This window comes from Haliaeetus albicilla, chromosome 7, assembly GCF_947461875.1.
Source record: "Haliaeetus albicilla chromosome 7, bHalAlb1.1, whole genome shotgun sequence".
NCBI lineage: Eukaryota > Metazoa > Chordata > Aves > Accipitriformes > Accipitridae > Haliaeetus > Haliaeetus albicilla.
Window position 1 is genome coordinate 43,094,256 of NC_091489.1, and position 26,638 is coordinate 43,120,893.

At 42.9% G+C, this 26,638-nt stretch overlaps 1 protein-coding gene across 14 annotated transcripts in view; it reads left to right on the forward strand.

Annotated features, from left to right (window-relative positions):
- The window catches only part of GRAMD1B (GRAM domain containing 1B), a 143,160-nt gene that overhangs the window by 46,795 nt on the left and 69,727 nt on the right, over positions 1 to 26,638 (forward strand). For 11 of the 14 annotated variants that reach the window (XM_069788110.1, XM_069788103.1, XM_069788094.1 and 8 more), the window contains one exon: positions 4,807 to 4,884. In XM_069788110.1, coding sequence (XP_069644211.1) covers positions 4,807 to 4,884 — 78 coding nt within the window. Of the gene's footprint in view, positions 1 to 4,806; positions 4,885 to 17,928; positions 18,047 to 21,104; positions 21,149 to 26,638 lie in introns of those variants that run through there. The other 3 variants (XM_069788112.1, XM_069788108.1, XM_069788105.1) reach the window with 3 other exon arrangements.

Sequence of the window (26,638 nt, forward strand, 5' to 3'; positions counted from 1 at the left end):
AAACTCATTAACTGATTCTATCTTTGAGGATACAGCCATTTCTTTCCCATTTCTTTGCTTGCCCCATTGTTGAAAAAATTTTCTCTGAATAAAGATCTGCCCAGCACACCTGCGGAAAGAAAAGTATGGTGGACTTATCACCCACATCTGGAGGGTATAGAAGTCCCAGAAGGCTCCTAGTGTGCAAACATTGGCCCAAGTGTCTGAACTTTGTGAAATCTGGATGAATATCTTCTAGTAGAAGGCTTGCTTAGCTTGAAAAGCCTGTTCATGCATAAAATAAGAGATCTTGGCTCAGCCTTATCATTCCGAGTCTGTGAAATCTCGGAATAAAATGAGACTTAAAAAAAAAAAAAAAAAGGCAGGAGGATAAGAATAGTACAAAAATCTAGTTTATAGCTCATAACTTCTCAAGAACAAGTGGGAGAGAAATCTTTAAATATTTAAGACACAAAAGCAGGTTTTGAACTTTTTTTAGTGCCAGCAGTCTGGTTCATTCACTTCTGGCAAGATTTGGAAAAGATGATTCTTTTGTGTAACTGTTTTGTGACTGTTCATCTACGTATGTGTGTGTATGTGGGCCATGAAGTCAATAAAAACTGTTTAAGACTTGTAACAAATTACATATGGTGGAAAAGAAAGGTAACAGAACAAGCGTTCTTAGGAATGTGTTTTTTCTGTAGAAGAGTGGTGGTTGGGTCTTCTGATGTGGTGGAAAGATGAACTGGCAACTGAGTTGATATCGTTAAGAAAATAAGAAATAGAACACAACACAAATTCGATTTTGAAGATGTTTGAGGATCCGTTTTCCTTTGTACACCTATCAAGATACACTGCTGCTGTTCAAACTGTATAGAGCTTCTTCCACTGCAAAATTGACTCTTATTTTTCTTCATTATACAGAAGTCTTGCAAATAGTGCAAAATTGATTTTTGTTTTTCATCTCCAGATTCGAACAAAGTGGTGTGTGATCAGAACACCTGTTTTTCAGTCAGTTGAAAAATGTTTCTTTTGTATTTGGGAGCAGTGAGATGGAGGAGCGGTGGAAGTAAACTCTTCAAAGATGTAATTGTTAAAAGGCATGGTTAATCTGTATTTAAAACTCTTCATTAGTTTCTGAAGTAGTAAGTAATGTTATGAGTCTGAGTGTTTGCATGAGAATTGAGGGAAAACTACAGGGGATAAGCCTTAAAGTTATGTTTAGTGTCTTTGAAATTATAGGAGAGAAAGGGACACACTGGGCCTCTGTACCTGAAAATTTAAGCCTTGTCCAAAATCAAGTTTATTATTGGTGAGATTTGGAATGAGATAAGCTTGTTTTGCTGATTTCTTGAGATTTTTTTTTAACCAGCTCTTGGCCTTCTCTATAGATACAAAACTGACGTGACTGTATCTTAAAATCTTCCCCCCATTACTCTTCAGTACAAATCATACCTTTCTTACCTCCTTATATTATCTCCAGTATAACAACAGTAACTTCTTGTTACGCCATCTCAAAGGAACACTGTCATCTTAAAAGCAGGTCAACTTAAAATGGACTGAAAAGCGTAATAAAACAATAGGCTTTGCATTTCAACTGCTCTGTACGTTTTAGGGAATTGAACAGCTGCACTGTCTAATATTCAGAATGTTGTAATGATTTTCTTTGTGTGAAAAGCTCACAAACTTTTGCAAAGCTTCCATGCAAAACACTGTTGTAGTGAAACATAGCTCATGTTGAATACCACCAAATAGACAAGTGGGTAAAAACTAATTTCTCTCTCCTGGTCTGAGTTTGTTTTCATTGCTTGTAATCTGGTGTTCATATGTGACAATGGGGTAAGGTGTTGTATTGCAATGTGTTGCAATATCTGGATTCCTTTAAATTTTAAACCTTGATTTGGAGGGCTTCCTGCATGAGAGTTTTAGTGATGGGTGGGTGAGCGTGAAAAGATCTAAGGTTCGTCTTGTATAGCTGTCCAAAAGTAAACTTTCACATGGGGTTACCAGCATTGCAGGTGCTATTATTAGGTTGTGATATATTGGGATTTCTCCTTTGGTAAGTGTTGATATATCTGCTTGATCTGAATTGATATGGCAAAGTTTTGTGGGAGGGTTTTTAATGAAGAAACGAGTAGTTACAGAAATAGTTCCTGCCATGCTTTCTCCTATCAGAAGGGTGATATAATTCCTTTGAATTAGGAGGGAAAATGTGGTTCCTCTTGAGCTCTTTCCAGACCAGTTCACTGGGCCTTAATTAAGCTCAGCAGTACAGGAAAGATGTTTATTTGCTTTTTGAGGTATATTGCTCTTACCCAGCTGTTGATTTATAGCTTGAAGCCAATATAGAATTCTTATTCTCTGATTGTCCTTTCTACAATGAGACACTTAAGAATGACTAAGTATGTGGGTGTGGGAGCAGAAAATTGAAGCTGTCCCTTTGCTGAGAGGCTTTTGCAAAAATATTTGCCTGTCTTGGCTCTGATGGTAAAACTCTATACTGTGCAATGGGGAAAAAAAGCAAAGTATGCTCTATGGGGTTGCGTGTGTGTGCCTGCACAAGATGCATGCCTATGACTTCTGCGCAACGCGTGTACTTTAAATCTGTAGCTGAAAGTCATAAATATTATGTGATTCTTGTGGTTTTGTATGCTAACCTCAAAGGCTAGTTTCTATATTATTCGACGATTTTGTAAATATCAATCACGAATTAGTTTCTTCTGAAAGCTTCAGTCTGCTCCCCTTTTTATCTTAACAGTAAGGAACAGATTTCTGCCTCATGTTCTGAACAGGAAGCAAAAATAGTGGACAGTGCCAGGTGTGCGTGGTGTCTCAAATGCTAAGTGGGTCCCCAAGACAGCTATTGTGTTTTTCAGAAAGGTCATGTTCAATAAGATGGAGTCCTTGAAGATCTCAGAGAAGCAGCTGGTTGAAATGAAGGTGGTTGATGAAAATATTACATGAAAATGACTCGCTGGCTTTTTTCTTTTCAAACTGCAAACTTCTTTGGCAAAAACTCTGATCTCAAGGGGGAAGAGAAAGTCCCTCCCCTTCTCTCTGTCTCTTTTTTTTAAGAGTAAAAATGGTCACGTTAAAGGACTGTGATATGCTCACCTTAAAACTTGTGAACAGTTGTCCAGGAAAACAAACTAATTAGAAGAATACTTTGTAGGAAGGACAGGCATTTTAGGAGTTTGGATCCCTAAAAAGTGAACATGGAGGCTTGTTAGAGCCATTTATTTATACAGATTTGCTGAAGAAATGCTTTTTAGTACCAGAGTGTGTAGTTCTCATCGTGTCACTGAGGAACTTGATGGTTCTAGTTCCTCCCCTGCCTGCTTGGCTGTATTTTGTCATTCCTTGGAAGTATGAAGACAAGATTATAGATAAACTCCTAACCTTTTCAAGTATTTTCTCTGTTAATATTCTGCAATGGTAAAAGTAATCCTTTTTTTGCATGGGACTTAATTTATTCAAGTCAATATACTTGTTACCTTTTGAAGTATCCTTTCTGTAGTTGAGTTGTAAAGGGTTAGTAGGTGTCAGTTAAGAATAGCCATAATTTCTTTATGTAAGCATAGAGTACATCTAGAGAAGAAAAAAAATTCTGTTAATTTTTTTTTTTTTTGAGAAATTGGTTTAAAGAGGGACAGGGAGTATTGCTGAAATGGAAAGAGAAGTTAGGGAATCGTTCTTGCACAGCAGAAGCAAGTGTTTTCTTCCAAGAGATAGGATCCTCCTTATAGTGGTTAAAAAGGTCAAGGCCAGGTAAAAAAGAAACAACAACCAATGGACAAGTAGACTTCATGGAAAAATCCTATTGCAGTGTTTTGGGTACTATGTTTTCCCCCCAAAATAGATATAACTAGCTGAGAATTATTGCTCTTAAGAATGAAAAGGTACAATTTAGTCCATTTTAATACGGTAGTTGCATTTCTGTGCCTTTTGGGCAATGTGCTGTGCAGATCTGTTGACAGTGCAGTAGAAGCTGTGATTGCGAGCATGCGAAAGCATACCCGAACTAGCTTTATTTGAATGGTTTAGGTCCTACCAACAGTGAAGCCACAGCATTTTTAGCACAGCCTGTGTGCACAGGCAAGTGTACCGAGTGCCCCAGGTGGGACTGTGCAGTTTGTGTTAAAGCTGTGTTGCCATGGCTCCATAGCCAGTGGTACCCTGGCGAGGTAGATTGAAGCTAGCCCAGGAACATCTGCTCTTTGCGCTGCAGTCTGTTACCTGAAGGCAGAATCAGAGCTCCCTACTGCTCAGAAGGAAAATTCTTGCAAAGAAATGAAGCTATCGAAATGAGATGCAGGAACCCTGATGAGTTCCTGGAGCAGGTGGAGGCTGCTAGAAGGGAATAAGGCGAAATCTCTACAGTAGATGTACACGGAAAAAAAATCGCCCCCCAAACACCTATTTAAAGGGGCAGAGTGACATCTTGTGGGCTCAGCATGCAACTCTCCACCAGAAATTTAGTGTTGGCCACTTCGTGCTTAGTAAAAGTTCATGCAGCGGTTTGGTATTTGAATGTTAAGCTATAAGAAGCTGTTCTGGGATGGCATGATGAAACTGCGTACAGGCAATGTGCAAGGCCACTTTTGTATTTCAGAAAGTTCTTAAGTGTCACTAAGTGAGGTTAAGAGGCTTCAAACCAGTCATGCCTGTTGTAAATCAGATATAAATTTAATGTATTCTGTTATTTTATCTTTGCACTCCCAAATATGAACCTTGTATTTTTTCTTGTTCTGGCTTTAAACCAGGGTGTTTTGTAGGGACTTATACAAATCTGTCTAATTGCTTCTGTTTTCTTGTCTCATACCACAGCAGCCAGCAGAGCAGCCAGCAAAGCAGCCACGATGATGAATCGTCCCGGTTCTTGAGCCCTCGTATGTGTGAGGACAGGTAAGTCTGTTCACGGCTGAATTGGGGGAACACCTGGAACTGCTCAGTGAAATTACATGGGCTGGGCTGGTTGAGGTCCTTATTTATTTTCCCTGTATTTCTCAGAGTTATTTAACAAGAAATGTGATTTACATTGGTCTTACCAATGTCTAAAAAGATGCATTCTTTCTCTACTTAAAAGTAGAACTTGTGGGACAAATGCATCCAACTCCTCAAGTACCCTGCATTTTCTTTTGAGGCACATTCCCCAAAACTGGTAGCTGGTGCGGATAGCTTCATCAAACTTGCTGTGTATTGATTAGCAGCTCTGATCTTTACAAATACAGAAGTGAAATTTTGTATGTGGTTCTTGTCCTCAGCAAAGACAATGTTGACCTTGGCTGCTGTATTTTACTTTTGATGTGTTGTGACAGTCCTAAGGTATCTAGAGCTCATGTGTAGCAGCTGGGTGAGAACTGCTATGCAGTTCCAGAAGAAGCTTAAGTTTCTTGTTCTTTAGGTTGATTAATGACTGCTTCAAATTGCAGCATTGGCACAAAAGCTGTTGAAATATGAATGCTTATTTTTGTGCATGATTTATTGTTGCTTTGCTAAGAGCTGTATGATTAAGAGTTTTGTTGTATCTTGTAGTTCATCTTTTGAGCCTGAATCTATTTCATTTCTTCTGTTGTGCATGAACTATGAGCCCTGAGCTACTACTGCCTTTCTATCCCAGGCCAGCTCCTGCAGGCCTGTTTCCCTACTAACATCCTTGGGACCAGTGTTGCACTGGGACTTTGGTTTCTGAAATTCTCATTGTTTTGTTACTGCATTGCACAGTGGAGTTATGTTGCATTTCACTTGGCTGATCTTGTGACTGGGGGTTATGGTGAGCCCACAGGAGGGGGCATATGCTGAGATTTGGGAACGGCTTGCTTTGTGCTGCTGCGTAGTGGGTTACAAGAAGCATCTGAATGTGGTGTCTTCCACGCTGCATGCTTGTATCTGGGCATGGTCCCTCACAAGAGCATTGTTTCAGGTCTGTTACTCAGTTACTCCACATAAGCTGTCTCTGAGGTCAGAGGTCTTTCTTACAAACTGTGTAGTAGGGCAAATGCTTACCGAACTCAGACTCCCCACTGTGATGTCAAAGGCCAATGGATTGAGTAAGAACTGAGTAGCAGCTGAGTAGGCATCTGAGGAATTGACTCACTTGAGAGAACATCCTGACCCTGAAGAGCTAATTAATATCCCAACAGAGTTTGGCTCAGAATTAGTACTTGGTAGTTGTAGCTAACCTTTTCCTCCATATGTTTCATTCCAATTACCAGTCTCTGGTGCTGCGGAGCCTGGTGTAATTGACTAGTGGGGATCGGCGTTTCCAACCAGGAAATAAAGAATCTGACAGCAAAGCAGATGGGTACTTAGGGGATACCTGGGCTTCCTCTATTTCATGTATGCTGTTATACCATTTGGTCTGGGATTTCATAGGTTAAACAGGGTTAGGCTTTGTTAATACTCAGATGGGGGATTTCTGGGCATAGCGAGAAGGGGAGTCATTTGGAAGGGCTGCCTGTTTCAGATCTAGATTAAACTGGAGCCTCTAGACTGGTGCTAATATCTTCCTGTCTGGAACTGACGTGTTTTAGGTACAGCACAATCAGATCTCAGGCCTGTTTATGCAGAGTTGGGGTGATGGTGAACCTTCTGACCTTTCTGACTGGGGACCTGCAATATTCCTGCTGCCTAGACTTAATTACAAATTACAGAAGTTCTGTTTTCATGGAGGATACTGATCCTTAAATAATCCATACAAGGGCTAGTAAATTGCCTTTGCCACTTCGGGTTTTTTTCTCTTCTTTGCTAATGTAATTACATGAGGCTCCATTGGTATAGTCTTCCTTTGGATACCAGTGGCTTGTGCTCATGAAACTTAACCAAAAAAACAACTCAAACACATTTTGAGTTTCATGTAAGCTGTGAAGCTGGACAGGAATTAGTGAGAAGGCTAACAAAATGTTTGAGAACTTGCTATTTAATATTCCTATTAACAAAGTTGAAGGTTGTTTCTGAGGCATCTTGAATCTGCTAGACCCTTGAAAATTGAATGAGGAGGGTCTGTCTTGCTGATCTTATGGTGGTATTTTTGACCGCTAACAAGAAGTCCTCCACCCACAGTTATGGGGCTCTCTGCTTCTGTTACAAAGAACTACAGGCAGTTCTGTTCACTTGATCAATTGACTATTGTACAGCAGCTCTTAAATCCCCCAAAAACCCAAACAAAACCACAACCACCCAGGGTTTCAGCAGGCCTGTAAATTGTGACAAAAGCTGAGCGGAGTAGGGCAGAAGAGGGGAGAGTGAGAAACCACGTGGCATGTACTGGAAGGTGCACCTTCTCTTGGCATGCTGCCTCTGCTATCACAGGCAGAAGGAGCCTCTGCTGCACTTGAAGGATTAGAGGAGAGAGCAAGTGAGAATCTGTACCAACCTCAGTACATCTGGCAAAGTGCTGAAAGAAGCTACTCCAGCCAAAAGTAAAGGCTTGCTGAGTTGCTAAGTTGACTCTGGGATAAAAAAAATGGAGCGGAATACATAACTGAGGATGGCTGAAATCTGGACTAGGTATAGCAAAGATTTTAACTGCATGCCTGCTCTTACTGTACAAGATGGTACCAGGGGGTGCTGCTAGCGGAGTTAAGCTTCTCAGTGATGGATTTCCAAGGACCATGCTCCAACCCTCAGGTCTTTTCAGAGAAGACTGAGAATTTTGTCCTGCTGCTGGCAGATGCATTCTGTGTTCTCTAGCAATTCTTTTTCTTGAGGTGTGAGTACTGCTGTTGGCTTGTGCGTTGTGAAGTACTGCCATGGTCCAGAACCCATACCCTGAAAAGGCATCCTGCAGGACAGCAGTGAAGCAGGTCTGCCATCTGCATGTATCTTCGCTGAGGAAAAAGCTTTCCTTCTGCAAAGTCATGTAAGTTGTCGAGCGTCTGTCATGCCTGCTTTATGCTGAGAGGGGGCCTATATAGATTTTATTTTGTTTTGGGGTAACTATGTGTTTTATGAGTATTTTTTAGAGCCTCAGAAGGTAGAGGTTAGTCGGACAGGCTAGAAAGAGTCAGGTTTTGTATGAATTTAGGGCTCAGTTCCTTGCTCTCTGCCTGGGTGAGTCATTTCATGTTGCTATTAATGAAATAAGGATAATTCCTTTTTTTACCTCGCAGGAAAATAGAGGTGGTGAATTAAGTACGAGTTGCTCAGATGCTGAAACAGCACAACTGTATAAGTACAAAGATAGGCAGAGCTGAGGTACTGAGTGTCCAAGTAATTGTGCTTGCAATAGCACCTTTTCTTAAAGTAATTCAAAGGATGAGTAAGGTTGGGATGGAGACAGCCAGAGACTGGATGAGATGTGTGCACACAACAGACTCCATAATCACTGTAACAAGACAAGAATATGTATGAATTACCTTGAGCTTTCATCTAGATTAAGTCCAAGTTCATGAGCCTGCTTCTGCTTGATCCAAGGATTTGTTCTTTGTCGTGATACTACAGAAGAGGCACCCATCAGGTTTAGGATGCAGACTATGTTTTAATTAAGAGTAAAAGTTAAGCTACTGAACCAGAGGAAGAATCTGTCCTTAGACTCGTATTCAGTCTAAGGAGGAGGCAAACTGTTAAAGAGAAGAGAGCACGGAAAGTACAAGGATGGAAAGCAATAGGCAATGGGGAAATGGAGGAGAGAAGTGAGTGGCAGTTTACATGAGATCATATAAAAATGATTTACACGAAAAACTAAATGTAAGTCAAAATGATTTACATTAGAGGTCATGTCGAAATGCAGGAGATGGAGAAGAGCAGTTAGTTTTTAAGATGTCTCAGTTTGATACGTCCTACATCTTGGCTGCAGCTTAATTAGCCTTCTAAACTGTGCAGTACCTTATTCTGCTAGTTCCAGGGCTGTGGGGCTTGTTTTTCCTTTGTGTAAGCTAGTAAGGGCTTCTCAAATAATGGATCAAAATTCACGAAAGAGAGCTTGCAAGGAGATTAGGGAACAGCTTAAGACATAAGCTTATGTCTTAAGACTTACATTATAGACTTATGTCATAGACTTATGACAGCTTAAGAAATTCTGTCAGTTGCTTGGATTCCCAGGAAGTTCTGTAAAGATCAGAAAAGAGGGCAAACTTTGAAAATGTGCCAAAATGACATCCTTGGGGTGTGTGTTAAGAGGTCAGGATAAATTCCGTATTTTATTTATGTACCCAGGGCTTGCTCATGCTGCATGTTCCTAGCCTGTGTCCCTTTCCCCTTGATACAAAGAAGTTGGCACTAACATACCATGCCCCTGTGTGCTTGCAAGTGGAGGCACAGCAAAGATTGCTACCTCTGTAGCTTCAGGGATAGTAGAAGGTTTTTCCTATTGGTTGGGGTAGCTGCAGATAGACGGGTGAGAACTGAGAGCAAAAGGTGCCCATGCATGCTGGGTCTGTTCTTGAAGGGGGGGGGGGGGGGGTGGCACGGGGCAGGGGCTAACAGAGCCTTGTTTGTGTGTCTGGATGTGATGATTTTGCAAGGAATAATGTGCAGGAGCTCTCTGTCACCTGGGCTACGCCAACCCACGCAGCATGGTGCGGGCCTCCTGCATTATTAAGGAGAAGAGCTTACTGGAGTAAAAGGGAATGGATGCTGTTTTAAAGGTGAGGATTAAGTAGAAGCCAGCTGCTGCTTTCTAGTAAGAGTGTAAAATATGGGGGGACTAGCTCACTGGTCTTTCCAACCGTGCTAGCTGTAAAGGATGCCTGAATTTCAAGTCCTTGTTAGGAAGGATCCTAATGCTAGTTAAATCCTTGAGTAACTTTTAACCATCATGGATGGATGCCTTTAGGGAGGTTTTCAAAAGTGGTGCTAAAGACTTTGTGGAGAAGACTTGCAAGCTAATGAGCTCTCAGAGGGTCCCAGACCAGAACCCTGATGCTCTTGCAATAACTTTAGGGTGACTTTGGATTTAGATCTAGCTCCAAACTCCAAGTCAGTTGGACTTAATATTAAATAGAAAGTTTAACCAGAATGGTACAAGTCTCCTTTGTCATGTAGGAAAGATGGTTAATATTTACATTCAGAGCTAGTACCCTTTTTCCCTTTTCACCATCTGGTTGCTGCTGCTTCTTGAGCCCCAGCATTGATTCTCTACTGTAGAAGCCAAGAGCAGCTTAAGATCAGCTCTCTTACGCTTGGATCGCAAGATTGGCTACTGTCAGCAGAGTTAGCCTGAATGGAAGTATCACCTGCTCTCTGTTCCTCATATGCCGACATTGGTTTTTTGTTTTAAAGATGGACTGTTAATTGCAGAGTATGTCTATGGTCTGCTGTCAGTGGAGGTAAGGCTGTTCTTTTTGTAGAAAATTAGTATTGGATTTAATTCATCAAATTGTGCTACGCTTGCACTCTTTCATTCCTGTTCTCCTTTTAAGGAGACTGAATTGAGAGCACTTTGATTTGAAGCAAATTGGGGATAGTTCCTGTTGTTCCCTCCTCTGTGACTGTGAGGGGTATGGAAGGACGGATACCCCTCCTTTGTGTGTCTTACTGGGGCCACAGATGTGGACGAGACCTTGCAGCATTAATTGGCTTCCTTGTACCTTTTCCTGTACCGGTGGTGGTTGTTGCTCAGCACATGGGAGCCTGGAGCTTTGAAGAGTTCAGAGCAAACTTGAGAACCGGGTAGTTTTATGCTATCTAGAGTAACATAGTCAAATATCATACCTCTGGGTATTAGCTGATTGCCACTCTTGAGACAGTTTTCTTGATATCATGGACAGGTTTTGTGCAGACAGTAGGTGAAATAGATTGTGTGAATCCCCACCATCACTAAAAAGAAATAACTTTTAAAATTCGGCCTTCTGTTCCAAGCTTTCATGGCAAAATGATATGTGCCTATTTCCCTTCTAAAAACAGTTAGCTCTCAGACAGAGCTTGTAGTGTGAGAAGCTGCATATACAGATCAGTAATGTAACTTCACAAGAAAAAGCATGATCTTACACTAGATATAACAGTAGGACAAACCAGGATTTGGATCTTGCTCCTCCATTTCCTGATCAGTTCTGACTCTATTGGACTAGTGTTAGTTAAGATTAGATAAACCCTAATGTGCCTTGCATATCACTGAATGCAGAGGAGGTCTGACAGACCTCACACGGCTGCGTCACTAGCTCGTGATGCTCAGGAACATGAGGAGGTGGTGAAGAGGCATTTTAATGTCCTTCTTTTTCCCTGAGACACTGGGCAGACTCCTTACCCTTCCTTCCTGTTCCCAAGAGCAGAAGTTTCAGTTGTGTAAGTGTACTTCACTTGCAGACCTTAACTAGTGGTCACCCCATCGGCTCTGTATCCTCTGGGAGTACTGTGATTCTCAGAATATTATGGCAGCTGTTTTGAAGCATGTGGAGAAGTGGCAGAGAAGGCATGCATTATAATTAACCATCCCCTTTCATTGGTCTGCAGTTCTGTATGTAAGCCTCCTTGGTCCTTGCTAGCAGGCTTTTTTGTGAAGTATGCTGTCAGCTGCTGAGCAGTTAGCATGGTTTCACCTTGCAACAAAGCATTCACTTGTGCCTTGGAGCCTTCCCTGTGTTGCTAACAGCAGGTCTGAGGGAGTGAGGCTACCAGCTGGATGCTGAAGAGCATGCTGGTATCTACAGCTTGGTGTGAGCTACTCAAAGATATTTCCCTGTACTCCTTGGACAGGGTTTCTTGGTGTAAATAACGTGCTTCGAAGAACCCAGGTTTTGCTGCCTCAACTCTACCAATGAGCGTTACAGTCAAGCCGTGGCTGTGGTGCAGAATGTATTGCACTTCCAGCTTTGTTTTCCTGCTTGCATGTTCTGCCCAGGACTTCTTTTTAAGTAGTCATTGCTGTGAGATGCCAACTGGCTGTTCAGAGCGAGGCTGGTTGTTCAGAAGACCAACTTAGATTTGTTCTGCTTGCACTTCCTTCTGTTTTAAACCAGATGTGGAGAAGGAGGGCATTCTGAGAGAAGTGTTGGCATTAAGCCTGTTTTAGGGCCTTTGAGATTATTTGGTCAACAATTGGACCGTTTTCACACAAAGGGCAAGATCAATAAAGACAGACAAGGCCATTGTGGGTTTCTGTTGCAGCACTAAAACTTCAATCCTGCTGTAAAATTAGCCATCGGAGAGTCTCAGAACTTAACTGATTTCAGCCTCTCGCAGCCAGAGCTAGGGGCTTCAAAGACGCAGAGAAGTGAGGGGGTTTCTAGGGAGCCTGATGCTTAATTGTTAGTGCGTGGCCAGGTTTATGCAGTGATGCAGGGAGTGACTGCTATAGAACCTGTATTGCAGACTTCTACTTTAAATCTCTAGGCCAGAGTTTCCCAAGGTGTGGAACACATCCCTTTTGATGGGGATGCCTTTTTAAGCTGGGGTGTGTCCTGGGACACATCCAGGGGCTATATAACTGTCCTTCCAATTTTATAGCATGTGCACAAACTGAAGGGTCTGGGAATTTTAACTGTACCAGTGATCTCTCCCCTTCTTGATAACATTTGTAGAAATGAATGGATGCTAGAAATCAGTGCAGGGTTTCCTCAAAAAGAGCATCATGTAGGCAATGCCTCTTTGTCTCCCTGTCAGAGAAACCCACCTTTCTTCATACTGGGAACATTTTAACTGAGATGTCATCAGAAACCGAGATATACCTATGAGTCATGTCGTGAATGTGCCCGGCGCTTCCACTACAAAGAAAAGCTCTGAAAGTACGTTGTTTGTTGCTTCCATCTTATGTGATGTGACTGATTAATGTAGTGCAGTAAAACAGAGGTGGTATTAAGAGAAAATGTGATGGGACGGTGTACAGCTCTTCAAGTCCCTTTTTTCTAATCCCTTTTCCATGTGAAGGGACAGGGATGTTTAGGGAAGCCTCTGGGCGAACAGCAAGAAAGCACATCTCAAAATATCATTCTGGAGTTCTGTGTTTCTTCTTTGGTCTTTAACCAGGTCTCTTCCTCTCTTTTCCCCCCAGATAGAATAGCTGCAAATCTAGTTTGCCATGTGTTACTGAAATGTTTTGTTAATATTATTTGCATACAGCAATACCTAGGATCCCTGGTTGTAGTCTGGGACCTGGTGTGCTATTTAAGTGGAAGCAAAAGGTGATCTTATCTGGACAAAACTCAAACTGTAAATCTAAGCCAACAGTCAGTTGATGGAGCAGACAAATAGTATGGGAGAATGCAGGTAACAGAACTTGCCCTTTAGCTTCTCTGTGGCCTATAAAGCCAAAAAGCCAGTTTGAAAGGGGCATTTCTTTCTTCAGAATACTGCCTGGGAGGTAGAAATGAGGCCTGTGTATCCACTTAGTAATCACCAATAAAAGACTGAAATGTGATGCCAAACAGACATCCCAGCTGAAGAGGGGATCATACAGTGTCTCAGCTTGTGCTGCTGTTGACTACTCAAGTTAGCAGACTGAGATGCTGATGGCGGTGTCTGTAAGGAGTACGTAGCATCTCTTTTGCCATCCTTAGTACAAGGGTTTGTAATACCAGGCAGCGGAGTGAGAAGGGTGTCTCAAGGCAGTATCTGCTTGAGTTGCTATGGCTTTAATCTGCCTTGATTTGTTAATAAGAGCTCAAAGCTTTCAAGCTTTACCTAACAATCCTGGAGATGAGAAGGAGCAAAATCTCCTAATTTATAGTGACTTTTTTGACACACAGTGGGCACAGAAAAGAAGATGAATGCTCAAGTGACTAGGTAGGGAGGAGTATTGCAGGGATAAGCAAGTTAAAACGTACTTGTTGAGCCAATAAATTGATAGGCAGGACTGGCCTATGTTGAAGGGCAGAAACTGAAGGCTTTTTTTAGCTCTCCTGCTTCAATTTTTTGAGAATCTGGGACCATAGTATATGTCTAAATCAGAACTGGCATTGCTGTTTACAGCCCTGGGTTTCTAGCTGATTGCTTAGGGAAACTGAATGCCCAGAGGGAGGCTGATCATTCTGCCTAAGCTTTAGACTGCAGCTGGAGGAGAAAGTGCTGTTGACCCATGCTGCTGCTGCCTCAGCTTCCCCTGAGACTCTGGCAGGTTATATGAGTGGTGGAAGGGGATTTGGGAATAGCTTTTTTTCAGCTTGAATGCATGTGCTTCTGCCCTTACAGAGACCTTTACAGGCCCTTGTCTACAGTGCAGTCATCAGCTGTTTCTGAAACCCAGCTGCTGAGTGCAGGATATTTCTTCTTACTTTTCTGTAGGGACAGAAAAATTTCCCCAAAATCTAAGGGCACTTGTCTGAACTGGGAAATCAAATTATTTTGGATCTGCTTGGTGAAACATCCTCTTACTCTTGTAAGATAGCTGCTATCTGTTGTACAGATTGCTCTCAATGCGAGTCCCTGAACAAATCAGCTTTTTCCTAACTTTCCAGTCAGTACATAAACACTTTATCATAGCCTCTTCCATGCTTTTAGTGCTACGTATCTTTGGTGTGCAAGTATTGTTACCTTGGAAAATACGTGCGTCATTACACTTTATAGTTGGCTGTCTAAACGGGGAAATAGCAAGCATTCAAAATGAGTTGTAATACAAAATAAGCAAACAATATGGGGTGGGGAGGAGGGGAATTATGTGGTGATGGTAAGTATGTTCTTAATTCTTGGTGCATTCAATGACCATAGGAAATTAGATGCTATTTGGAAATGCACTGCACAAAGAAGAGCTCCTTAAAGTAAGAGGTAGTTAAATGTTAAATACTTTACAAAGAGATCCCTGTAACTTTGTATTTTGCCTGCCTCTATTTACATCTTTCCACACTGAGATGAACCCCATTTAGCAGAGCATTGGACACAGTAAGAGGAGCTCATCTGTGTGTCCCTGGGAAGAAGCGTTAATTGGTGCTGGTTTGTTGGTGGGAGACACGGGGGGGCACCTGAATCATCAAGCATCAAGTACACAGGTTCCCCTATAGTGACCTGATAGCTCAGGCTGAGCTGCACAGGCTGCTCTGTTTACTAGTGGATCAGAGAGTCCTGGCAGAAAAGGCAAAGAGCAGAAAAAGTTCCTTGTAATGGGTCGAGCTGGGCTCGGAACATGCTTTTATGGACTCTATCTCTGAGAGCCATACTCTGGCTTCCTTCTGAGCTGAACGCTCATGCTTTTTACCAAGAAGAAAACTGGTGGTGGTGTTGATGCTCAAACCAGTTATTCTTCCCTTGTTTCAGGAGACTTGGGAAAAGCTGTGTTAGCTTCCACCTGGTAATGGACAGCCTAGTTCAAGAAAAATGGTAGCTGGTTAATTCTGGCCTTGAGAATTTCCTTCTGGTAATTAACCTCAAATTCTTTTTGTTTCTGTAGAGAATTCTTAATTGTGTCTTATCTCATAGCAGCAGCATATCTGGCAGAGACTTAAAGGCAGCTGTGCCTTTAAAATTGAATTGCCTGTGATGGAGGAAATCTGAGAGCAGAGGAAGACCAGTGCCTCTTGCGCAGATCAAGCTCTTTGGAGATCTCTCCATAGCTCTGCCTTCTCATCAGCCTAGTCACTGCTCCTTTCCTCTGAGGCCAACTGCAGTGGCTACAATAACATCAGCAAAAGCGGTCCTAGAACTGTCTCAGTGGTGGAATTACATCGTTCCACGGTGGATTCTGAGGTCACTGCTCTATGCCACTTTCCCCCCAAACTACTGTGCGTGTGTAAACAAGCTGGGATTCTATCCTCTTTCAATTCAACAGTGTTTTGCTCCCTTGCTGCTGAAGTGACGCTTCCTCAGGGTGCTGGGGAGCACATTGGCACTTGGACAGACTTCCCCATTTCTGCAGATGACTGTAACCGTGTGAGTGCTCACTGACCTCCGCATTTCTTTTCCTTCTCCTCTTTCCTTGTTTTTCCTCCCACCCGTTTCTTTCTTGGCCTTTGCAGAGTATTTGTTGTGCATTTTGGTGATAAGATGGCAGCATGCGTCTCCCCGCTGCATCATGCATCATAACAAGGTCAGGCATTGTAATGGTACTAGCCAAGGTCAGTCCTTGAGCCCCTCTGCTTTTTTTTTTTTCCCTGTTCTCCTGCAAGTTTGACCTAATACTTTTCCTTAAGCCTTTTCTGCTGCTTGTTTTCCCTTTCTTCTGAAGTACCCTGTGCCACATCCTTGGTTGTAGTATGCTCTGTTATGTGCTTTCTCTCCCTAACCCCTTCCTCTTGTTTACATGGTAGGCCATATGTAATATGGGCCTGCTTGAGGGATATGGGTCTAACAAAGTTTCCAGCATTGTAAGATTTTGTTATTTCTTTACTCTGAAAAAGAATCTTTGCTTCAGGCTTAGAGATGTAAGCACTCTGACTTCTTTATGTGAGCTTGAGCAGGCTGTTGTTTTGTGCAGCACCTGCCATGCGTCAGTCCCCTCAGAAACTAGGGATCTTTATTCTGGGTTCCCCAATGGAGTGTAGCTTTGTGGTATGTGACACTGTGGGAAAACAGGCATCTTCTGTATTTGCAGCCTGGCATCCTTTGTTCTGCCCTGTTGCTGATGCCACTGCTACTGGAAGACCCCTTGAACATGCAAGGGGTAGTGAGTGTCTTGGGCCGTAGGAGGCTTTCAGTGCTGATGTGGAATACTTCTCTGTCTGCCAGCTGGAAGCTTGTGTTTAAGATCTGGGTCTGGAGCCTCTGCTTTAGCTACTTTCTTCTGTCTCAGGTTTCAAAAATGAAGGATCCAGGAACTTTCTCTTCCTCATAAGAATTTGCAGCCGTTCCTCTAGGGTTTTTATTCGTAAAGCCAAAATACTGTGTTGTATGTTCTTGCTACAAGGTTTTCACCCGTTTATCTGAAACACACGAGGTTAGTTTTTTGCCCAGGATAGGATATTGCATTAGATGCCCCATGGGTCCAGATGACTACAGAAGGCTTTGTTTCTTTGGTGTGCTACCTGTGTGTGTCTATGGATTATCCCTTGGGCAGTGTCAGCCCAAAGACTGAAGGTTGTTGGACTCCATATAAAGATTTAGCTTGACGTACTTTTGGAAGACCTAAGTTACAAACAATCTGAAGTGTCTTGGCTGTTAGGCACTGTAAAGTACTCTGATTTGTGAAGACAAGATATTCAGCATTATTCTGAGTGAAAATCGTGTTCTGTTAAGGTCTTGGGCTATGGTGTGGTGTGACTTCTTTCATGCTGTGAGTTATTTCAGAATAATTTGACCTAAATGAAAAGGGAGATGATCAGGCCATAATACTTCTGCCCAAGGTAATGAAGTCTTAACTGCCTTTTCACCAGTGGCTGCAAGTTATTTGCAAAGGCAAGTAAAAACTAGAAGATGGCTTTTCATTTCCTGTCTAACTCACATCAAGGAGGAATTTCTCTATGAAGCATGCCATGAGTCATGAAGTATTCTTTTGTTAGCCTGCCCCTTTCAGAGTGAATGAGTCTCTTCTGGGGTGGGAGAGGTTATTGCGCCATCTCAAGCAAATGGAAGGCTGAGAGTTCAAAACATGCAAGACAGTGAAGGGAAAAAGAGCCAAAAGACTGTGTGAAAGCGGCAGCCCTCTTGCTCAAGAAAGCAGCAGTAGCAATCTGAATCATCCCAGTTTCTACCCTCCTGATATTGACCCTCTATTTCCTTACACAATAGTATTCTTCCTTCTCCAAAGTCTCTATAGGGAATTATTTTTCTTCACCTTTTGATGGAGGGGATCTTTTCTCCATTCTCTTCTTCCAGGGTAGCTGAAGGTACAGTGCTTCTGCTGTGGTGCTGTTCTACATTGCTGTCCTTTCCAAGACCCTAAATTCTAACTTGCATGCCATGACAAACACTGTATTCACATAGCTTAGAAAGAAATGGCTTACAGGCTCTTTCTGTTCTGTGTACAGTTTGACTACAGCTCCCATGATGCCAAGAGTGCGAAATGCATATTTTCTTTCTGGAAATGAAGTCTCATGTGACTTCCCAGCTGCTGCAGCAAAGAGGGAGTCCCTTCTGAGATTTTTTTTTTTTTTTTTTCCTCCCCCCAGGGAAATGGAGGTGTGCCCTAGCTTGCAGATGCTGTGATTGCATATGATTTTCTCTGACAGCGGAGGCTGTAGAGCTGCAGAACACTGACCTCAGAAAGGATTCAGGAGTTTATCCATCTGGCACATTTTCCTGGGGATCTGTACACCTGTACACTAAGGTGCATAACAGTTAAACTATTTCTTCCTTGCATTCTGGTGTTCTTTGTAGCAGCTCTTTTTCTCTCCCCGTAATGTTTCCTGATCTGCTTCTAGGTTTCCCTCCTGCTAGTTCTGTTACTAACAGGTTTTGCATGCATGTTTCACAGAGGCACAGGGTTGGTTGTTTGGGGTTTTTTTCGGGTTTTATTTTTTTTTTTTTAACTGCTCCCCCAAATCCTGCAGACTTTCCTTTCTTGCCATATGGGAGAATCAAATTGTAGCTGAAGTGGCGCTTCACAGGTAGCATGTTGCATTCTGTGCCTGCAGGTCATGCACCTTTTCTAGGGAACTAATCTGTCTGAGCCTTCTAAGCCCCTTGTTTCCACTGTGTGGGTAGTTAAAGTAAATTTTTCTGTTACCATGAATCTTTCAGAGGTGACTCTGCTCTGGTTAGAGCAAAGCTAGAACTGTAATGATGGGCAGTAGTCAAGCCACAATGATGTATCTATATGGAGGATGCCCTAATGGCTGCGAGTTGTGACAGTTTTGACTGTTTGAAGGGACAGTGACACTTGCAGGTAGTGCTTATAACAAGCAATGTTTTCTTATTTGTAAGATACCTTTTTGGAAGTAATTACAAGCTCAAACCCAGAGCTAACATGACTATTGCTGTAGCTATTTATAGAGCTTTGAATTCTTACCCAGACCTCAAGTGTGTCACAGTGGGTTGTACCCTTCCGAGAAGTGGACTTCCTCAGGAGATGTTTCCTGTTTGCTCTGAAGTTCGTGAACTATTGCACCCTGCTGGAACTACAGATAGCCTCTGCTGTAAAAAGACTGCAACATGGAAATTCAGCTTTTTCTGAATTGCGAAGTCAGGCTTTACTGGTTCTCTAGCTTAGGTTTTGCTGAAGGTCCTTCATGAGGCTGTTGGTTTGGTTTTTTTTTTTTTTTTTCCCTGTGCTGCTGGGAATACTTGTAGCAAAATGCACACAAATGAGTAGGGTGCCATTAAGGGACTTGAGTGGCCCCATGAAAGAGGGGTTGGGGAGTAGATTGTTCACAGTGTGAGCATTTGCTGTTTGTGTATCTCTGTAACAACTGGATATCTTACAGTTACTTTTTGGACTACTGTCATCAATGTTATAGCATAGGAGGTATTTGGAAATTCACCTAGTGCACAACAAGGATGACAATCCTTATCCTAGTGAGTGTAACTAACTCTGGTGGTGTGGTGATATTTTTCCTACGTGGCATTGGATCAGGTATGTTGAAGCTGCATTATACCCACAGCAATGCTTGGGATGGAGATAGAGAAGTATGTGTGCGCTCATAAGACGGGCTTTGTCCCTGACAAGCACGAGGTTGGTGTATTTGAGTATGCTGAGTAAAAGGGTGAAGTGTGCCACGCTTGACTTGTATAAGCAGGTGACTGCATGAATGCATCGCAACAGAAACACATACCAGAATTACACGTTCCCTGTATGCCAAGACAGGACTCGGTGGGAGTGTTCTCTGTGTATGTTGTATACTGATGGCCCTTGTTAGAGGTGGTTTAAGTGCTAAGTAATGTTGTCTGTCTGTGGCTTGCTGGGCCCTCTTTACTGTTTATGTTGCACATCTGCATGATAGTGACATTTGTTACATAGATTCCAGTGTGTACTAATGGCAGGACTGCAAAATACTTACTATAATAAAACGCAGTGCGTCTGCTCTGGGGATGTGTGTGTATGCCTGTGTGCAAGGGAATAGTAGTGGTATGGTTTTGCAGAGACTACGTAGCTGCCCTTCAACGTGTGTAAACAGTTTAGTGTGTTGTAAATCCTTTGCCGGTGCCCCTTGTCTTTGTGTACTATACTGTGGTGCCCGCTGTGTGCCTGAGCACAGCGTGCTGCAGTGTTGTATGAATAAGCACTTTCAAGCAGTGATGTTTCGAGCCCTCAGAGGCTCTTAATTTGACTGAGCTCTGCAGTGTTTTTTCTACCTCCCTCCCAGCCAGGATTGCTCACGTCTGTCTGGTTTGCTAGTGCCAGAGAGCTCTGAGGAGCTGCGTACAACGGTTCCTGGGCTGGCTAGCTAATAGGCTCCAGACTGATTTACTGTAGTAAAGTAGGCCAGGAGGAGCCTGCAGGACCAGGGAGGGAGAAGCTGGGTGATGAACGGGGCGGCGTGAAGTCACACTACTCCGCCAATCCGAGCCCGCCTCGGCCAGGCAGGGCCCCGGCAGCTACGGATGCCTCTGGATTCTGGGACAAATTTTACCTTAGATGATGATTTGATATTTTCAGTCTGAGCTGAGAGTGTGCACCAAAGAGTTCCTAGTTAAGGCCCAATCATTTCTGAGTGTTACTCTGAGGTGAGTGTTCTCAGTAGGGTGCAGATGACTAGCCTCCACCTTGCGTTTTTTTTCTCTGCACGTGCAAATCTCTCTCTTTAAATGGTCTGTCTCTGGTATGCTTATTTTGCACCATTGCTTCTCTACCTGTCTGGCTGAGCCTTTCCACTCTTTCCTTTCAGAAGCTGCCTCTTCCTTCCCTACTTCCACCTTCCTCATGTCCGATCACTCCTCCTTTACCTGTGCACTGCCCAGAACCCACTTGCTTTCTTCCTTTCTCCTGATTCCTTAAGTACCCACTTGGGGGGTTGGTTGTGTCGCTCTCCCTTCCCATAGAGCGAGAGGGAGAAAGAGCAGCACGTCTGGAAGATGGGTGACTTGCCTGCTCCCTGCAGAAGCTCAGACTTCAAAAGGAAGCTGGGAGGAGGGTCCTCTCTGTTAGTCAGCATCCTACTAGACCTTTGGGTGGTGGCAGGGGGGAGGAGTTGGGGTGGTGGGGGTGGTGGCAATGACTGAAGTCATGTGCCAGACTCCAGTCAAGTATCTAAATCGGGACCATCTGCTTGAGATGCTTTTTCTGCCCATCTCTGGGGGCAGGAGGGAAAACTTGGGACTAGCTCTTAAGTAATTTTCTTATTGTTCTCATCCTCCTGTCAAGTTGTTTGTCTTCTCTTCTTCATCCTCTTTTGACTTTTCCCTTTCTCTCCCCTCCCTTCTCCTTCAATGCTCTTGTTTACTAATAGGCCAAGCAGAAAACATGGAGACGTCTGATATGGCGACAGCAAAGGTAGGATGGAAATGCTGCCGGCCTCACTGTGCGTAAGTGGTTTCGCTTGGCAACTTCTTACTTCGTCTATCAACAAATTTACTTTCTCCTGACCCTTTTCCCTGATGCTGGGAGTGGTACTAGTGCTGGGGTTGATGATGGGATTCAGGTTCTGGGAGGAAGTTACATTGTGGCCACAGTCTCTGTTTGTTGCTTTTCTTGTAAGATTTGAGAAAATCTTGAAATGTTGATGTTCTAGGCGAAGGTCGTGGGTGGGAGAGAAATACAGGAGTCTGCGTTACTGTCAGTGGCAGTTTGTCCATGAAGCCAAGAAGGGAGTGGGGATGCTGGCAGAAGCCTGCTTTGCTGCTGTATGAGAAAGGGACACTAGAGGGTGCTTTAGGGGCAGGATTCCCACTCCCGGGGATGTGTGAGTAGAAATGCCTTTTGGCAGCCTTTTTTCCTTTTTTTTTTTTAAAGGATCTCGGCGGTGTGCCGAGTGAAAGTAATTCGAGCTTATAGATGCATCCGCCCTTTTCTGTGAGGTTTCTCTGTTGCCTGTGCTGCTTGCTATTTACCAGGTTGTAGGTTTTCCTTTCCTGTGGGCTGGCAGACTCGAAATCTGTGGGAATGGAACTGGATGGATTGAGATGGGCTTGTGAGGTGGAAATGGGAGATGTATACCATGCATGGCTTCAGTGTGAAGCCCATGCGAGACCTGGGAAGCACAAGGCTGCCTCACCATTGACTGGTTGTATCTCCGTGGCAGGGACCACTGGTTATGTCACCATAGTAAACGGTTTGTTTTCTAGTATAAGCCTGCCACTAATGTGACTTCCCTTGGCATCAGAACAAGGTTAAAGTGCAGGGAATGTGTCTGCAAAATGTATCTTGTGCTTTTATCTCAGCAGGGTCTGAAATTAAGCATGGTTGAAAAGAGCCGTAGCTTGGAAGGAGTGGGAAATGGCATTCCTATTTATAAAACTCCTGCTTTTGAGCTTGTGCTGAACTGGATGCTCTAGCATGGCAACATAGCATGCTGTGTTCCAGAAGGCAACTGCTCTACCTGGGGGTAGAAGTCTATGGTTACCCCCCCATGGTGCTGTTAACAGATTGTAGGGCTTATTCTTATGTCTTGGCTGGAATTGAAGTTGAGTTTGAGTTTTCCTTTTTCACGTTTGTTTCTGCTAAATACTGTAGACTTTTCTGAATACTGTAGACTTTTCAATTCCGTTTTCCAAAAGCCTGGGTGACACTGGTGAACAGCTGCCCTGTTTTGCCCTGGGACTGGGTTGCATGTCAGTGCAGGTTTTGAGGTTTTTAGTGTCTGTCAATAAATGGTGTGAAGTACTTCTGGATAAATGTTGCTTTATAAAGGTGAAATCATCCTCACTATCATGTTTGCTCAAGTTTCAACGGCTTGTCACTACAAACCCACTTACAGTTGTAGTAGTTGAAAAAAAATTACCCCTGAGAATGCTGAAGGGCCAGTGGCATTGGAGCCAATTGAAAATGACACTCCATTTCAATTGTAGCTGTTGTGGCATTCTGAGGGACTCCAGCTTTTCTATGTTGAAAACCAGACATTTTCAAAGACAAAACCAACAAAGTCACTTTAAAATTCTTTTTGTCTGTACCTGGGATTTTTTTATAGTGTCTTGGTTTTAATTAAAGGAAAACATGATCTACAGTGTTAAAGCACCATCTTAGTGTGAATGTACTGAAAACTGGAAAAAAAAAAAGTCAAAAGCCCTGAAAAAATATGGTTTTGGGAAAATGTATCTTGAGCGAAAAACTGAATCTAGTTTGAACCTTCTAAACCAGATATGTCCTGGAAATTAGTTATGATAGAAACATTACTGGAATGTGTACAGGTTTATTTGGACTTACACTATGGCAAGTGCTAATGTTCAGTCCCCTATTCTGTGTTGAAACCCAAATGTTTTTCCATGGTCTGTTTTCTTTTCTGAGTTTGTGTCTGTTACATCTGTTACAGTTGGTTTGGAGCCTCCAAGGGGTGCTATTCATTTTGCTTAATTTCTGCTGGGGTTAGCCTGGGCCCTGGGCTAGCAAAGAACTTCTGAGAAGGTTTAGCAGATTTGTTTTCTCAGTCTGGCATGATGCCAAAAGCGGCCGTGGGATGTAATATCAGGATGTTACTTCCACGGCTGCTCTCCATTGTGTTGCGCTGTCACTTCCTTTTCTGCTGGGGCACCTTTCAGGGTATCTCAAGAACTGGCATTTCCTGACATGCTGAAGAATGGTACCATATTTAGTGCATTAAAAATAGAGGAGTGCAGCTTTTACTATTTTGTAGCCTGTGGTTTTAATCCCAGGGTAATTAATCATTCATCCTCATCTTGAGGCTTTTCAGAACTGCTAGTGGAATCAGAGAACTTTGTCCCTTGTGTGCTATGGGGCACCTTGCTTTGGGATTGTCACATGGTGTCATGTCACCTCGCAGCTTTGCTTACAGGGTGCCCTGCTAAAAGTAGGAACCCTCGTTGTTTTGTCGCTGCTCCCTGCTGAGTACCAATGGGAGAAGTAGTTAACCTGTTAAAGAGGGAAAAAAAAAAAATCAGGCCAATGTGAAGCTAGAATGCTTCCTGGGAAAGCATGAATCACTTTCCAGGTAATCAGCTAGTGGAAATGAGGAACATAAATCAGTGAGCTGCCTTTCATTGCCCTGATGCTGAAAGGTTCTTGTTCCTTGTACTGCAAGTACATACATGGGAAGTCCTCAGACCTTTTAGGGTGGGGTGGGGGGAGATATTTAAGCACCTGGTTTACTTGTTCCATCTTGAAGGAAATGTGTTCCTCTTATGAGCTGTAATGGGAATGATGAGCAAAGCCAGACAAGATGCCTATTTTACAGTACTGCAAAGCTTTTGCTTAGAGATTATTTCCTTGGCTTTTATTAGATAGCAGTTGCTCAGGCTGGAATTGCTTGGAGAAGTATGTGTAAGGGGAAAAGGATGATAGGGTAATGCAAAACAGCTGGTATGTGAAGAAAAGTGCTAATTGTTAAATACTGTTGTATGACTTTTAATTTCTGTAGTTGCCTCTGTGCTTCCAGCTTTCATCCAGGCCCTGACAAGGGAGGCAACATAAATGCTGCGTACAAATTGCCTGTTTCTTGCCATCTGACCAGAATGCAAGAGAACACCAAGACCCAATTCATTACTGTCTGTCACTTTGTACAGATGTTCTTGCCTGTGCAGAGGGCATGTAAAGCACTGTCTCATCTGGACAGTATCATTTAGTATTTCTTTCCTCCAAGCTGGAGGTCAGGAAAAAAAGTAACTTTGGTTTTGTGTATTATAGCCCTAACTCTTTTTTTTTTTCATTCACGGCGCCTTGACAGTTATAGGTCAGGAAAGCATCCATTCTTTTTTCTAACTCCTTTTTTCTGCTACTCATAATCTCCAAGTCTGTCTTCAGTTTGAGAAAGTTCTGCATGGTTTTTACTCTGTTGCTGTTTTTAGTGTTTGTGTGTGCTGTTTGACTTCCTCATCCTGACTGGTGCTGGAAGCAACCAGAAGCCACAAGGGAGGCTGTATTCATGGTATTCTAGCTCTGGACCAGAAGTACTCAAAATGTTATTGGCAGTAGGCCAGGATCCAAATTATCTTGTTTAATCCTTTCTGAAGTTTGAGAATTTTGCCTGGGGGAAGGGACAGGGGATGAGGCAGGACAACAGACACCATGTAAACTTGTCTTACTGTTATTTACTGTTTATGCTTAGCAAATGATATAGCTAATATTTTGCAATTAAAAAAGGAGACACCTTTCCCAAACAATCAAAATTCTATTGCAATAAGCAAATTCTTTGACTTACAGATTTTATGGCTAGAAGGGAAAATTATGAACGTTCAGTCTAACATCCTGTATGAAGGGCGGTCCCTAGTGAAAATATACATGTGGCTTTGTAAATAGGTCAAATACAAATGAGTACAAAGAAGGAGATTGGTATGGGAAGAAATCATGAAAAACTTGGGTTGAGGTGAGGGAAGAAGGTGTTCTGATGACTTTAGATATGAAAGGGAGCTGAGAAGAGAACACAACACTGAAAGATGTGAAGGCAGTCAAAAAATGTTACGGAATAGCTGATGGAGGAGGGATAGAAAATGAAGGAAACGAGAGGAGAAGGAAGTAGGAGCAGGTGTAGAGAAGGGTGGTGTTTAGCAGGAGGCAAAAGATGCAGTTTTGATATGGGCACAGAGGTGGCAGTCAACAGAGGGCCATGAGAGGCACAACTGCAGCATCCTGTGGAGAGGGAGAGGTGTGGGTGAGGGAGGAAGAACCAGGGCTGATGAGAGGTGGGTTACAGAAGTTGCAGGTGCTCAACTTGTTTGATGATCCTGGTGCTCTAGTTAAGCATTTGTACTTTGGGGACTACCGCCTTTCTCGGCAGAAGTGAAGGGCACCTCTGTGTGTTTCAGAGCTGCTGTTGGATTCAGAGATTTTGGTTAGGCAAGGGAGGAGAGGCCGTGGTAGGTGAGACATAAAGGAGATAATATTGTTGTGGTGTTTTCAGGATTTTCTCATAGCTAATGTTGGCCAAAAAAACACCCGCTTTCAGAAATCTTTCACTGTTTTCAACCATTATGCTTGTTTTCATGAAACATGAAAACAAACTAAAAGGAAAAACAATGTTTATGCTTTTATTACTATTTTTGCTGTTTTTTACTCTTCATATGGAAAAATAAAGAATTTTTACCAAAATAACAAAGGCTTGGGAAAGGTCTTTTGCATGCAAAACATAGTCATCAAAGATTTGTCACTTATATTGATATTTATGCAATCCAAAACGATGTATCATTGATGCTTATTACAGCCATGTAAGGAATGTCTCCTTACAACTTGTAGTTCCACAGGTGAGTGAAAAGATATGGATTATAGGATTTACCCATTTTCAAAACAGAGTTCTGTAGCAGAGCCAGAAATGGGTTTGGATCTTTCAAGCTGCGTTTCTGACTATGCTTTTTTCTGTTTTCCCATTTTCCTGTTTTGTGGGATGGATGCTTGGGATGGAGTAGGTAGATAATTTATCTGGAATTCAACTTGCGTATGCCTTCTAAGTATTCTTAGCACTGCGGAGGTGGACAGGGTGGCTGTGCATAGCCTATCTCTCTTGATACCTACATATGCTCTTTTGTTACCTTACTTAAATTTTAATATCCCCCCCCCCCCCGAGTGGTTATGTGCAAAGAATGGAGAAAAAGGAAAGGGCTTGCCCATGCAGCGTTAGCTGACACAGGTGGACCAGTCAAGTGAATGTGGAATTGAGACTGTAAATAGCAGTGACAAGCGGGGTCATCTGCTTGGGGTTCTCTGAAGATGGTGGGTGACCCACGGTCCCTTCACCAAGGCTCCTGCTGCGAGGATTTGAGAGAGCAGATCCCAGCTGGATTGTGGCAGAGGCAGCTGTACCTGCAAGCCAGATGCTTAAACAGATACTTTCTTCTAAGTGGTCTGTCTCCTTTGATAATTTCCAAACTCTCATGTTAT